Here is a 13981-nt window from a genome sequence, read left to right as displayed (position 1 = left end):
GTCGCAAAACGCCCCAAACTCCCAAAATGTAAGCAAGAAAATCAAAGACTTCTATATTTTGCACTTCTAAGCCTCACAAATACTTTCAAATGGGCTGGGGCAGGTATTTTCCTTTGAACACTTCCTTGGGTCTGTCCCTCCAGCTCCCTGTATCTTGATCGGGAACTTCCACAAAGGTAGGAATAAATCATCTGTCATTTCACCAATCTACTTCAAAACTGAAGATATGAAATGTATGGTTCCCTCTTGCAAGCAGTAAACTAAATCTTTCATTTTATTCACAGCAAACAGTATTTTTGTCTCTTGGGCGCCTAAAGGGCAGGTTAGACAGGGGGATTTACAGAAATAAATGCAATGGTGTGATGGCGGACGGAAATACCATCAAGAGGTACCAACCGGCCAATGAAGTTATAAAATGAATACAACCGCTTGTAAAAAAATAAAATCATGTACAGGACAAATCTTTGGTGCAAATAATTAACGTACACTACGAAATCATAATCAGCACACTTTAAGAGTTTGTTTCCAACCTTCTTTTGTAGAAACCAGTGCATGTGTGTTGCACTCAAATCGTGCAGAACAAAGAAGACGTACTGGATACTCATCTTACACAAAGTAATGTCATCTCTGGCAAAGGAGACCACCACCCCTACACAAAAGTCAAGAAAAAGATCCAGCCAGCCCAACAAACTGAACCTACTTCTCAACCGTCAATTCCGCCATCATCGAAGCAGCCAAATCCGCTCGACCCAGCGAATCTCAAAGAAGAGGTATGCCACTTTCACACTGCAGGCAAAGTTAGGGGCTAGAATATCTTATTTTCATACCGATGTCTAAGGTCTTGTAACAGGGACCAATGAGAGTGGAAGAGGCCTGGAGTCTAGAATCACCTCCAAAGAGAACATGCCTGCACATGGAGGAACTGGCAAGGCTCAGTATGATGGTGGTGTTTATGGTGTTTTCAGGTGGGTGAGGCAAAAAAGTTACTGTGACGATCAGCTTGATCACTGTTAACACTCTTATTCTTGAATTTGAAGACTGAGTTTCATTAGTTCCAGATAAAGAATTTCTATAATCTGGATACATACCCGTTAGGTTACGATGACGCGTTTAGCTATTTTAATCCTTCCAGTGAACAATAAGGCAACTGGACAGAGGAAATCGATTTAACTTCAGAATGACAGATCTTCGAACATAATTGGCAAATGACTAAAAGTGTGCAAACAAGTTTTTTGTAGTTAGAGACTGCCACGGATCCATGGCTAATTGCTACTGTATGATGATAATAATAACTTGTGATCAATTGTGTGCTGCCGAAAGACACAGAAATCCCCCTTTCCTCAATCTTAGGCAGGGCCGGCTTTAGCACTGGTGGCGCCCTGTGCGACATTGTTTGTTGGCGCCCCCCAATGAACACATCTAAAACGGAGTACCTCACTACCACTATTTAACAGTGCTCCTCAAGTCTTTATAACCACTCTCTCTCAGGCTGGCCTTGTTTTATAGCGCCACTCATACCAGTGTAGGGTGTCAGAGCACTTTAAATCACACACACATTGGCACAGAGACAATCATATGTGTGTAAATCAGTGTAGTGACAGCCAGTAAAGTTTAAGAGTCCTTGGTCTGGAAAAGCACAAAATCAGAATTTAAAACCTAACATCATTGTTAGGGGTTCTCTTTAATAATAAGAATTGATATCTTCCCAAATGAACCCTTTCTGCAAGTTTAGGATAATGAAAGACACGGCAAAAGTACATTTAGCTCTAATATATATCTTGGAGTTTGCATGCAGCTCTTTGATGACAGTTAATTACTCACTGTGCTATATTAGGATGTTAACTTATAAACTGCAAGTAACTAAAGGATGCCTGGGACACAAGCAGTAACCCACTGGCCTTACAGTATCTGCACTTTGTGATCTGCATGGTACACATTCTTTGCAGCAGGTACATTAACCCACTGCACTGCCTTACCATGAATTAAAACTTCCACTAGACAAACCTTCCATCTCTCTCCAGCAGGAACATTAATCACTGGAGCGATCTTGACTTTTTTATTGATAGCTGGAAATTGCTGGAAGCAAGAAACGAGGCAGCAGGCGCTTTTAAAACGAAAATATACATGCAAACAGGGCGCCCCTACCCCAAGTCAGCGCCCGGTGCAGTGGCACCGATCGCACCGCCCTAGAGCCGGCCCTGATCTTAGGTCGCATGAGTTGCATTGTATTGGTCTTTCAAATTCTTGAATCATTCTATGGACATGGAATCCCCGCAGGTATCTTCATTGGAGTCATCAAGCTTCAACAAAGCTGCAGTATTACTGAGGCGAGATGCCCGGTATCTGCTACTCTGTATAAATTACTTTGCTGATGTCAGAATTTGAAAAGCTGACATCTGAATATAGGTATCCTTTTTTTGCTGGATGAGATATATTTATTTTACATAACTTGTGAGAAAGGCATTACCCCTATTTGAACAGAGTCACACTTCAACTAAATAAGTATGGCCTGCTCTTGTGTATTTGCACTTTTTTATTTTAAAAGGAAGAACCAACTTTTTTCTTATATGTTTAATGAACGAAACCCATCAAAATAATATTGGGAAAACCTCTCCAGATTACTCAGCAAAACCCCAAATAAATATAAATACACATATACATTTTCTTTCCAGAGTGTCACCAGTGTTGTAGGGTTCTCTATACAGTAGCTGCTCTCTACCTAAACTTGGGAAATACCCAGAGGTGGAAAAACCAAAGGTTACAGAGATGTTATAGTTAGGCTCAGATTTCCCTCATACAAAACCAGTGAAATTCAGCAGTTATAGATACCTGAGCTAACTATAATTTAAGCCCCCGCAATGCATTGCTTATCACCTCACATATTACATAACTCATGACATGGTCAGTGACACCACTGATGAAACCTCAAATGACATCACTGATGACATCATCAAGTGAGTGTAAGTGTTTTTTAAGAGTTTATTGGTATTAAACATATATAGTAACCTACTACAAAAGTTAAATTAGTATCATTGGTGCATTACTACTGTGTAATACTACTTCTAACATATATTATGAGTGTGTATGTGTGACTACCCTTGTGTGTATGTGTGTGCAAGTGGCTGTATGTGTGTAAAAGTGAATGTGTGAGAGCTGTGTGGGCGAGTGAGAGGCAGTGTGAGTGGCTGTATTGGTGATTGAGTGGGGTGTTAGTGGCTGTGTGGGGTAGTGAGTAGGTGTCTGAATGGGTATGTAAGTGGGATTGTGTGTGTGTGTGTGTGTGTGTGTGTGTATGTGTGTGTGTGTGTGTGTGTGTGTGTGTGAGTGCTTGCATGGGTGAGAGTGGCTGTGTTGAAAGGCTGTATGGGTGAGTGAGTGGGTGTGTGAGTGACTGTGTAGTTAAATAAGTGGGTGTGTGAGTAGCTGTATGGTGGTGTGTAGCTATGTGAGTGGCTGTATGGGTGAGTGACTGGCTGTATGGGTTACTGAATTGTTGTGTGAGTTGTTGTACGAGTGAATGAGTGGATGTGTGAGTGCCTCTGTGGAGGAGTGAGTGGGTATGTGAGTACTGGTATGGGTCTGTGAATGGGTATGTGAGTCATTGCATAGGTGTGTGAGTGGGCACCCTCTTTTATGTGTAGTATTTATAAGTGAATTTAAGAGGATTAAATGGCATACTATTTGGTGCCAATTAAGCTTTTAAGGGGCACATGCATCAAGGTAGGCTTTTGCGATTCCTTAATTGCGATTATTAAGGAATCGCAATTAAGAAATCGCAAAAGCCTATGCATGTAGAAATCTAAAAAAAAATTGCGATTTCTAAACAGTCCTTAATTGCGACTCGCAAATTGCGACTCGCAATTAAAGAATGTCTTCCCATTCATTCCTATGTGCCTAGAGGCCCAACGGAAAGAATGGGAATTGCATTCGTGATTTGCGAGTACCCAATAGGTACTCACAAATTACGTATGCAATTTCAATGGCACAAAAGGATACCCTGTTGCACCCCTGAAATCTGCATATGAGTACATGTTGCACACACACACAAGCTCCAAGGGCATGTGTGTGTGTGAAATGGAACTTTGAAAAATGCATTTAGTGCATTTTTCAAAGTTTTTGCAAATTACCATCAAGTACAAATTGATGGCAATTTGCGACTCCTATTAGCGAAATCGCAATTTTTTTTACTTTAATGCATTGCATTTAAGGAATCTCAATTTGCGATTCCTTAAATGCAATCACAATTTAAGTAATCGCAATTTAGAGATTACTTAAATTGCGATTTTTGAATTTGGGATGATGCATCCCAAATGCAAAAATACCGGTCGCAAACGGGCAGATTCTGATAATCTGCCCGTTTGCGACCGTTTTTTCTTTTATGCATGTGGCCCTAAGCAACTAGGACTTCTATTGAAAACAATTAACAGCTAGTCACTAAATCTGGGACGTTTTCATTCAAGAATTATACTGAATATAGTACCACCACATGGCACAACTGAAAATCTGCTGAAAGCCCCACCCTCTTCCTTGGTATTCCTTAGCCAAGATTGTTGCTGTTTTTTGGGCGAATGGGCAACTGCAGAGCTAGTGAGAATGAAAAAAAATTAGGAGGGATGAAAAGGTAGAAGAGGATGAGCGAGCCTGATCCCTCATGATAGTTGACATTAAAGAACCCCCCGTCCCGGATGAGGAATCAACGGGGGAGGGAGGGAAGGGCTCAGGTACAGTGGGAAAGACCAATTGAGGAAATAATAGAGAATGTAAGGGAGGCAAGACATGACCAATAGGAAGATTATTGCGTTATTTCTTTTTCTAGAGATTTGACACGACAATGAGGGGGGAGGGGGAAATATTGTATTGTTTGTGGTTAAAATGGCATAATAACTTGTAACACATATGTTTAAGAACAAGCACCCTAACGATAATGATGTCAAGAAATAGATACGCAGACAACAAAAGAAGGTATATATGAAAGTAAATACAGCAAATGTATACGTGTTATATTAACTGTACAATGCCAATACAAAATGTAAAAAAAAAAAAAGATTTTGCTGTTTTAGCTCGTGGAATACTTTATACAGCCTTATAATTGCAAATTTGAGTATTTTATTCTGTTTTATTAGGTTAAAATTATATATAGTCGTTGACAGCAAGTAAACACTATCTCTCTTACCCCTGTAGATTTTTATTTGAAGTTCTATTTATTTATAAGTATAAGCTAAACAATTCCAATTTTACCATTATCATATACAAAAAACTCTTCAAAATGAAACTAAGACATTTCTTTTAATGTTGACATTTAAGTGGATCCTTTCCCTGAACAAAATAGAGAATTTATTTGCAGTATTTGTAGAGTGCGTCACTCATCCCCTAGGGGATATCACGTCACTGAAATAGCTACTGTCTCAGGATTTCCATAGATCCAGTACTAGCAGTAGATTAATGGACAGAGATCAGTTTCTAAAGAGCCATGTTTTCAATTTTCTTCTATAGCTAAAGTGGTCCACCATGAGGTGGATATCAAGTGGCAGAGAATTTCATTGTGCCGCTGCAAAGGTGGGAAATAAGCGGCCACTGTCCTTTCTCTTTTAATGTGTATTATTTTAGCTAATGCTAAATTCTGCGATCTCAAATTACGTAATGGCTTACAAAGTCTATTTTATGACGTAATGACAGAATCACAGAACATCTACAATTTTAGCAGAAGTAACACTTTCAAGATACTTTGAAACCCAAATTTAGCAGACCCCATGCAAAAATATGTTCATTCTAATAGTTTATGCAAAAGTTATGCAAAAGTATGTGTTGTGGCGGGGTCCGTTTACATTTTAGCCTCTTTTGTTTGTTGTTCGTTTACACTCTGCCCAGATGCTTGTGAACCTATTTTCCAAGATGGGAATCTTTGTAAAAACATCAAAGGTGAAGAATGAATACGGCCCTACAAGGTCTCTCCCTAGCTATGTAATTGATTATCTATATTTTTTTCAAAACAGTATATTTACCATTGAAAATATTAGTGGTACGTGTTCTGTCAGTAGCAAATGCATGTATAATACTAGAGAGAGTCTATTGATTCTCCAGACGCAAGGCAAACTGCAGCGTATGGAAAGGAAGTTCCTTGAATGTATCAAACATAATGCTTAAAAGAAGAACCGGACAATAAGCTGTCCTTCTCGCGACTTAATTCCATAGCATTCCTAATCCGTCAACAGATCTTCCTTTCCATCTATTTGATGACAAATGCATGACTTCAACAGACTGACTGACTAATTTCAATACCATTTTCCGTCAGGTTCAGGTTCATGATTTCAGGCCTCATCCGACCCCAGAAAGAGAAGAAATATCTGGGTCATCGCAGAGTGAAGTCCACCATCATAGGCATGCTCGCATTAATGAAACGGCTGGTCAAGACTCTAAGGCCTCAGCAAGATCACTTTCCACAGAACAAAAATACTCCTTTCTTGTCAAGTTCCATACGTACACTGAGCCCACAGACACCTTGCCCCTGGAGAGGCACATCTATCATGAACCCCATGAGACCATTGATTTTTATGCAATGGGCCGTGGCTCACTCTGTCAGGAAGAAAATATTTATTCTGAGGTGGAGCTGAAGCAAAGAAAAACAGCCGGCATCACAGAGCTTGAGAAGAGACCAGCAAACCCCACCCTTCCTGCAGCCAGTCCAATACCAAGGGTCAATGCAAATAAAGCTTCAACACTGCCTCCGAGATCCCAGTGGGACCCACTCGCCAAAGAAGTGTCACTTCAGCATCGCCTGCTGGCTAGGAGCCCTTCAAGACAAGCCTTTAAAGCCCAGGTAAGAGTGATGCTTGGATATGGCCATGTGCTGTGATTCTCAGAGGGGTGTGCCTCGTAAAAGGCCTGTGTTAAGCTGTGTTAGTGTGACTAAGAATAGTCAAGTTTAATCTCTCATTACTGACAATCTTCATTGTGGATGAAATGATATAGATTTCAGAAACATCAGTCTCACTAGGTAAACAAATTTACCTTAAGCACCAAAGTCATACCCACTAAACGATGCCTTAGAGTGCCAGTAATATTTTTAAATGGCTGCATCTGTGACTACAAAAGTAAGCAAAGAAAAAATAAAAGTGATAACAAAAATTAGTCTTGCTTACCATGATGCCTGGAAAATCCTGCAGAGCTATAAATCTCAAACTGTGTTAACTTTATTACAAATCTGTGAATACATTACATTCCTAGTAGCAGTACATTCAATGGTAATTCCATACAACAACAAAATGTATCATCCTCCACTCCAGCAGAATTCACTCCCAATACATAAACTCCAAACAAAAATCCCATGCAAATGCCATATATGCTTTCCCCATCTCCAAATGCAACAAATTCCTTACTCATTTTGCAGACATTTTCATCACCATCAGAGGTAACATATCCTCCAGCAGCAGCAATTATCCTAATTTGAATAGGACTGTATACCCTTAGTCTAGCACTGTGCTGTCCATGCAGGGGAGAAAATAAGCAGGGATTAGAAAAGGTAGGCCTTGACACTTCTCCTAACAGTAGTATGCTTTTCCACAGTTCTCAGATGGTTCATCACCTTATTCCACAGAGCAGTGGGCATGACTAGGCAGGCCCAACAATCAGCTCTGCTCTGCTGACTGTATCACGTAGCCACTGCTATATCAAGGTGGTCTAGAAGGCAGAAGCCTCTTTCATCCCTAATTCATATCTTCCAGATCTTTAAAATGTACGACAACTCCAAATGGGCTTTCGTGAACTAATGCTAAGATGGTTCACACCTTGTCTGTGACGCTGTTGACAAATGGTAAAGGAAGGAGAGCACATTTCAGAACATATTGATATGTCTTGTGTGGGTCCACAGAGTTCCATACTACGTTCATTTTGTTGCTGCAGCTTGGCGGGTTCTCTAATTGTTATCATGCACCTATATGCAGAAGCCCTGCCAAGTACCACGCATCAGGTGTTAGACGAACGCATTTCAGTGTGGTGGTCCGCATCACCGCACTGAAATGGAAAGTCACACATTATAGTGCCTCCTCCGCTGTCAAGCTTAGCTGGAGCAATGTTAATTCACAACCCACTGACTGAGTAAAGCTGAAGTGGCAGTGCGCATAAGCTGCTAAGGCCAGGCTTGGGGGCTGGCTCGCAGCTGTTCGCAGCTCTAGCTAAGCTACTACAAATGATTCTGCTAAAATGTAACATAATAACCCTGATTTACTCGACACCGGCGCAGCATTACTGGAAACATTCACTGACGCCATCACAAGGAGTCAGTGCCCAGACAGCCAGAACACACTGAAGAGAGTGTGTGTGACAGATCTTCAGGTGGGTGCAGCCGCCTGTGCAGGCGGCAAACAGTTTAGGAATTAAGTTTGGCAATGGCAGCGCAGTCCTGCGCTGCTTGCACCGCGTTGTGAGACCCCGAACACTGCCAGAGTGGTGCTAGGCTCAGCAGCCCGAGCACTGCAGTCCACTGTGCAGTCATCCATCTGAATGTCCTGTACTGCGTGGCGAGGAGTCGAGTTTGTGGACCAGACCACCGTCGTGGCCGCGGCCTGCCATGGGGAGTTGGCGCGGCCAGGACTGGTCAGGCACTCGGTACACAGAAGTAAGTGGATCTCCTCCTTCCTAATACAATTTGCCCTTTTTTTTTATAGCGCATGGTCATGATCATTCTGAGCTGCTTGTGTAAGTTACAGCTGACCTCTAGAGTCACAGTCTCTCTGCTCACTGTAAGTTGAGTTTAGCCCAACGTATAGGGGGAGCCTGGTGCCGGTCCCAACTACTTTTACTTTCAGCGCCGAGCTTCACTAAGTCAGCAGACCCTGTAACTCTGTGACTGGCTGCTACTTAGTGCTTTGCCTGTGTTGCTGATTTTCTTGCAAGGAGCCTGCCCCCTGTCAGTGGGTAGCAAAGCAGGCACAGTGTGAGTACCCTGGATTTTGCTTTTGTTGTGGCCGGCACCACAGGGAAGTCAGGCGAGAGCATATCTTTAACATGGCCTCATGCTCCTGGCTCGCCTGCCCACAGACAACATAATGACTGTCTTTCACTGACGCTGCTAGCTGCCATTATATTATGTTGTTCATACCCAAGGAGCCGAGCGGCCCCATGTACATGCCGCTTACATGCTACCAGATTCCCTATATGGATAAAAGTTCAACTTCACCCAGACTTGATCACCTTGGATTGTGGACTTGACTTTGCTCCTGAGAAAGTGTCACACATAGTCATTGAAATGTCACTCATAATTACAGGGAAATTATGAAAATGTCACACAAAGCAGTTTAAAACCTTGGCAGCTATGAAGCAGATGACACAGAACTCATCCTAAATCTTCATCTCTCCAAGGCATAATCACTCTTCACATATGACTCTCTAAATTAGAGGTAGATCCGTCTTCGTATCTCTTATTGTTGCTCCCTTAAAAAATAGTTTTTCCTCATCACCCTCTAATGCAAATGAGATGTGACTCATCATTGATAAGCATACTCTAAATAGAAGGTTTCCTTCCCTCAGTCTGTCCCAGTGAATTTATTGGGTATCATTCTGGGTCCTACCTCCAACGTCTTGACCCAAATTACTCTCACAGCTAAACTTGCAGTCTTGTTTCCCTTAATGTGTTAAAAAGCTAAAATACCTAAACACTGCAAACCAATCACTAGTTTTTGCTTGTTTGGACTTTAACAATGCTTTGCTGATAGGGGCATAAAAAAGTAACACGCTCTCTGTAAAGTAGTTCTACAATCAGCTGCCTGCTCCTTTAAAAGCAAATTCAACCACATTTTGCCCATTTTTAAATATCTATGTTGTGATTGAAGTAAAAATCAAATACAAGGTTTGCTGCTAACATAAGGCAATTTTCAATTATACAGTAGTATATCTGATCAACCTGCTTACCACTGAGGGGTATAGGGCAGATATCTTCAAACTAGGAGGGCACCATGGTGCTATTTCCAGGATGTGGATGTCCATCAGTAAAGGTGATGCCGCCATCAGGGTAGCAGGCGGGGCTTATTGCAGGACAGTTTGCCAGTGCGTTAGAAGATTGCCCAGAATTGCCACTGTGTTTGGTTTGTTTCCAACTGTCTTTTTTAATATCTCATCCATAGTGATTGGGAGAGCGGCGTAAAGGAGTGGACAAACATGCCCTCCAACCGGGCTGGCACTTGCACCCATCTACAGAAGGGCAGCCCAGTGTCCAGACTCCTTGGGGCCTATGAGAGATGGGCAGGCGATCAGGGCGAAGTGCAAGCTCACAGTGATGGTTTTGGAGAATAGACAAAGGAGGCTTCTTGCTGGGGGCCTTAGGGCAATGGCCAATAGGATAATTTACAAATATGTAGAGGAGACTTTCTATTGGAAGCTTAAAGCAATGTCCCGGTAAAGGAGACAGTGGCATTGTGTGTGCCGCTTGCAGCATGTCGAACATATAAACAGCACAAGGACTGACCCACATATCCAGTACAGAACCCCGGTCACTATAATCCAATAATACACAGCAGTCCTGTGGGCACATTCTCATGATCTCACCACACCATGGTGCCTGATCCACTATAGGTGTGGTAGCGCATCAATAAATGACATAATATGTGGATCCATAGGCTCATGTCAATGTGATTTATTACCGTCACTCACATCATGGCATTCTGAATATTAGGCATCTGTGCACACGGCATAAGGTGCAAGCGGGCTAAGGGCACCACTGACATTCGATAGTCAGGCAGTGGGCTTCTGAGCAAAATCTTTTACAAATTAAGCACTGGATATTGTCACTTTTTCCCTGATCATGTGGTGGATGGCTCTGTACAGGTCGATTGATTAGGTCTGGCTCGGCCCCTGGCATCTTTAAAGGCAGCTTAGCTGGGGATGGGGCCTCCGGTGGTGTTTGAATTGTAGTAGATTGCAGTAGCTGTAGTGCCAAGGCTTATGCGAGTGTGAAAAGAGTTTTCAATTGTGTTAGGCGACCTTTTGATGTGGCCTCGCACCCCCTCGTTTCTGTTGCCAAAAGTTACCTTGCTGTAAAGGGTTCCTTGAGTGTTCCAGTAAAAAGTCATTTTAGGGCTTGTGGGGCAGACGTCTATTCAGCAATCCTCGCCCATATTGGCCCTCAGGGTAGAACTGTGACGGTGAGAGGCGACATGGAGAGCAGGCTGAGTGAAGGGTGCTTGGTGCTGGTTGGGAGGGTGGTGTGTTGTTTGATCTTCAGAGTGTTGGAATGATGCTTTCATTTTTTAATTGAACTAGTCAGTTTTGTTGTTTTATAATTAAACACAAAATGAAAATGTATACTTTAACGCTCAGAATATTTTGGCAGCATTACTGCTTTCAACCAATCTCCTTAACCGGAGCGGATCGAACCTTCCAGCAAACTACTGTCCTTCGTTCACCTCAAGCGCGTGGATGCACTTGTGATGGCGGGTTTAGGTTGCTCTGGAAAAAATATTCAGAAACAAACTGCAACCAACTGTACCCTTATACTATACACTATATTCATATTAAATACAGGATGCAAAATGTTCCTGGCTTTAACCCTTGACATTATTTCCTGCAGATATACAGTACAAATGTATATTGTCATATGTTAAGGTCCATTGCTGAGAAACACAATAACATCACCACTGAAAGCCTAATTACATACATACAAATTCCTCAGTTATAATTGGCAGTCAGTTATTAATCCGGCAACACATACAATTTCGTTAAAGGTCAAATGTTTAGGTTAGTTTACCATAAATTTGAGAAAAAAGTAGCGCATGCAGACCTATCACAGGTGTTAAAATTATGCTATTTCGGGTTGTTTTTACGATTGTCGAGTACACTTTAGCAAAGTACTAGACTGATCCCAGCACTCGAAGTCTGTTTTAAAAAAATAAATATATATATATATATATACACACACACACACGTATTTACTAATTACATTTCCAAGCATAAAATTAATTATTCCACTCCGCTCTATCACATATAGGCCAGTGTTTCAGCACCAGGATTCACCAGATGTAGGCACACTAGCCCTAATTTTCCTGGCTCAAAAAATCTGGCATGTAAAATCACTTTCAGATAATTTACCACATAATTCAATATTGTTTGGTGTCTTTCAGACTTGAATGAGCAGGAAATGGGGGTTGTCTATTTGGAGTTATTTTGTGAGCCTTTCGTTTTTGATCTTTGCTTATTGAAAACCATTTTTGCTACAAGGGCTTCAGAATTCATGCCCTGGCAGGGTGTTTGAGTTGTTATTCAAACTCCTTCACCTTTTGGACCAGGAGTAATGCTGATCTATTGCCAATGACTCCACTATGGATAAGTAATGCCAAACTATTGCCAATGACTCCACTAATGGATAGATTGGACCATTTGCACTTTAGCCCAGCATTATTAGCTGAGGGCAGGTATGTTTAGTTAAATAAAGCTGTTTTTGGTAATGATAATTCTCCTTTCCTTGATTCCTGCCAGCATCCTCCGAAGCCGTCACCTCACTTTGATGATCCGATTTACAACAGACAGCTAGGAAGGAGTGCTTCCGAAGCACCTACAGTCGCTGAAAATATTTATGAGCGAATTCCAGAGGAGCATCACCGGCCGAGGGCATTTTCCACATTCAAGGGAGATTGATGTACCTGGAAGAATCTTGAGAACTAGACCAACATCCAGAATGGATTCGTTTTACAGAGATCCGTCGGGATTTGTTGAGAATGTCTACCAGAAACTGAGGCAAAATACTGTTGTGGAGTATTTTCATTAGGAAGACTAAAATCACCCAGAGAATTTGCAATCATTGAAAAGGAATTGGTGCTAGAGGGAAGTAGGAAAGTCATATTATACAGCCTAACATATTTGCTCAGACTCATTGGACTTCCTGCTCCTTACTTCTTTTAGCACTTCCACTTTAAGGAGCCCTATCATTTATTGCTCATCTGTCAACATTCTCCTTTTCCCTTCCCCGTCTTCCTACCTGCATGTTCCTGATCTGCATATATGGTAATATATGTTTGCGTATGTATGTGTGTGCATGTTTGTGTGTGTATATACATATATATATAGTTATGTATATATATATATATATATATGTGTGTATATATATATCATAATGTTAAGTGTAATTTCTCGATTGACATTTACCTTTGCGTAACATATCGCACTTGTCCATTCTTCAGAGACATGTATAATCAACATGTTAAGGTAAAAGAGAGACTAATGGTTTGACTATTAAGTATTTATGTGTTTTGTATGTGATTGGCTATTAAAACACTTTTGTTTCCTCATAACTGAAGCAAACATTAACCAACTATCGCCAAAAATTGTCAGAGTACAATTTTTTTAATGTAATTTATTTGGTAATGTTAAGATATGATCAGTGTATGGGTTTCCGTGGTCAGTATGGAGATTCTCTACGGCAAAATCAATCAATGACAGTCTGATTACATGTAAACTACTCGCTGGTGCCTAACAGGTAATATGAGGTTTGGTTAGATGGAAATTAGATAATCAATTTTTAGAGATGCTAGAGTTTTAAAAACTAGTCTATCAGCATTAGCGTTCATTAATAAAGTTGTCATCACATTTACAATATATAGTTATTTGAAAGAAGTCACCTGTAAAATGCTATGAAGTGATTATAACATCTGGATTGTGATACAAACATCTTGTTACTGGCTAAAAGCATAAAGGGATATCTATGTTGTGCTTTAGTACTCAACCTTTTAGGGGAATATGTGAATTTATTTTATATCTTGTCTCACAAATGTGTCTAGATACGAATTTTTGTGTCAAGTTACAATATATAGTTATTTGAAGTCACCTGTAAAATGCTATGAAGTGATTATAACATCTGGATTGTGATACAAACATCTTGTTACTGGCTAAAAGCATAAAGGGATATCTCTGTTGTGCTTTAGTACTCAACCTTTTAGGGGAATATGTGAATTTATTTTATATCTTGTCTCACAAATGTGTCTAGATACGAATTTTT

General features: G+C 41.0%; 1 protein-coding gene across 1 annotated transcript in view; it reads left to right on the top strand.

Annotated features, from left to right (window-relative positions):
- The window catches only part of SH2D2A (SH2 domain containing 2A), a 211134-nt gene extending 198259 nt beyond the window's left edge, over positions 1-12875 (top strand). The window contains 4 exon segments of the mRNA XM_085640021.1: positions 543-770; positions 6293-6817; positions 12466-12621; positions 12623-12875. Coding sequence (XP_085496147.1) covers positions 543-770; positions 6293-6817; positions 12466-12621; positions 12623-12754 — 1041 coding nt within the window. The 3' untranslated portion in view covers positions 12755-12875.
- The last annotated feature ends 1106 nt before the right edge of the window (positions 12876-13981 follow it).

Source organism: Triturus cristatus, chromosome 12 (assembly GCF_964204655.1).
Source record: "Triturus cristatus chromosome 12, aTriCri1.1, whole genome shotgun sequence".
NCBI classification, from domain to species: domain Eukaryota; kingdom Metazoa; phylum Chordata; class Amphibia; order Caudata; family Salamandridae; genus Triturus; species Triturus cristatus.
The sequence above is the reverse complement of the archived record's forward strand: the minus strand, read 5'-3'. Positions and strand labels throughout refer to the sequence as shown.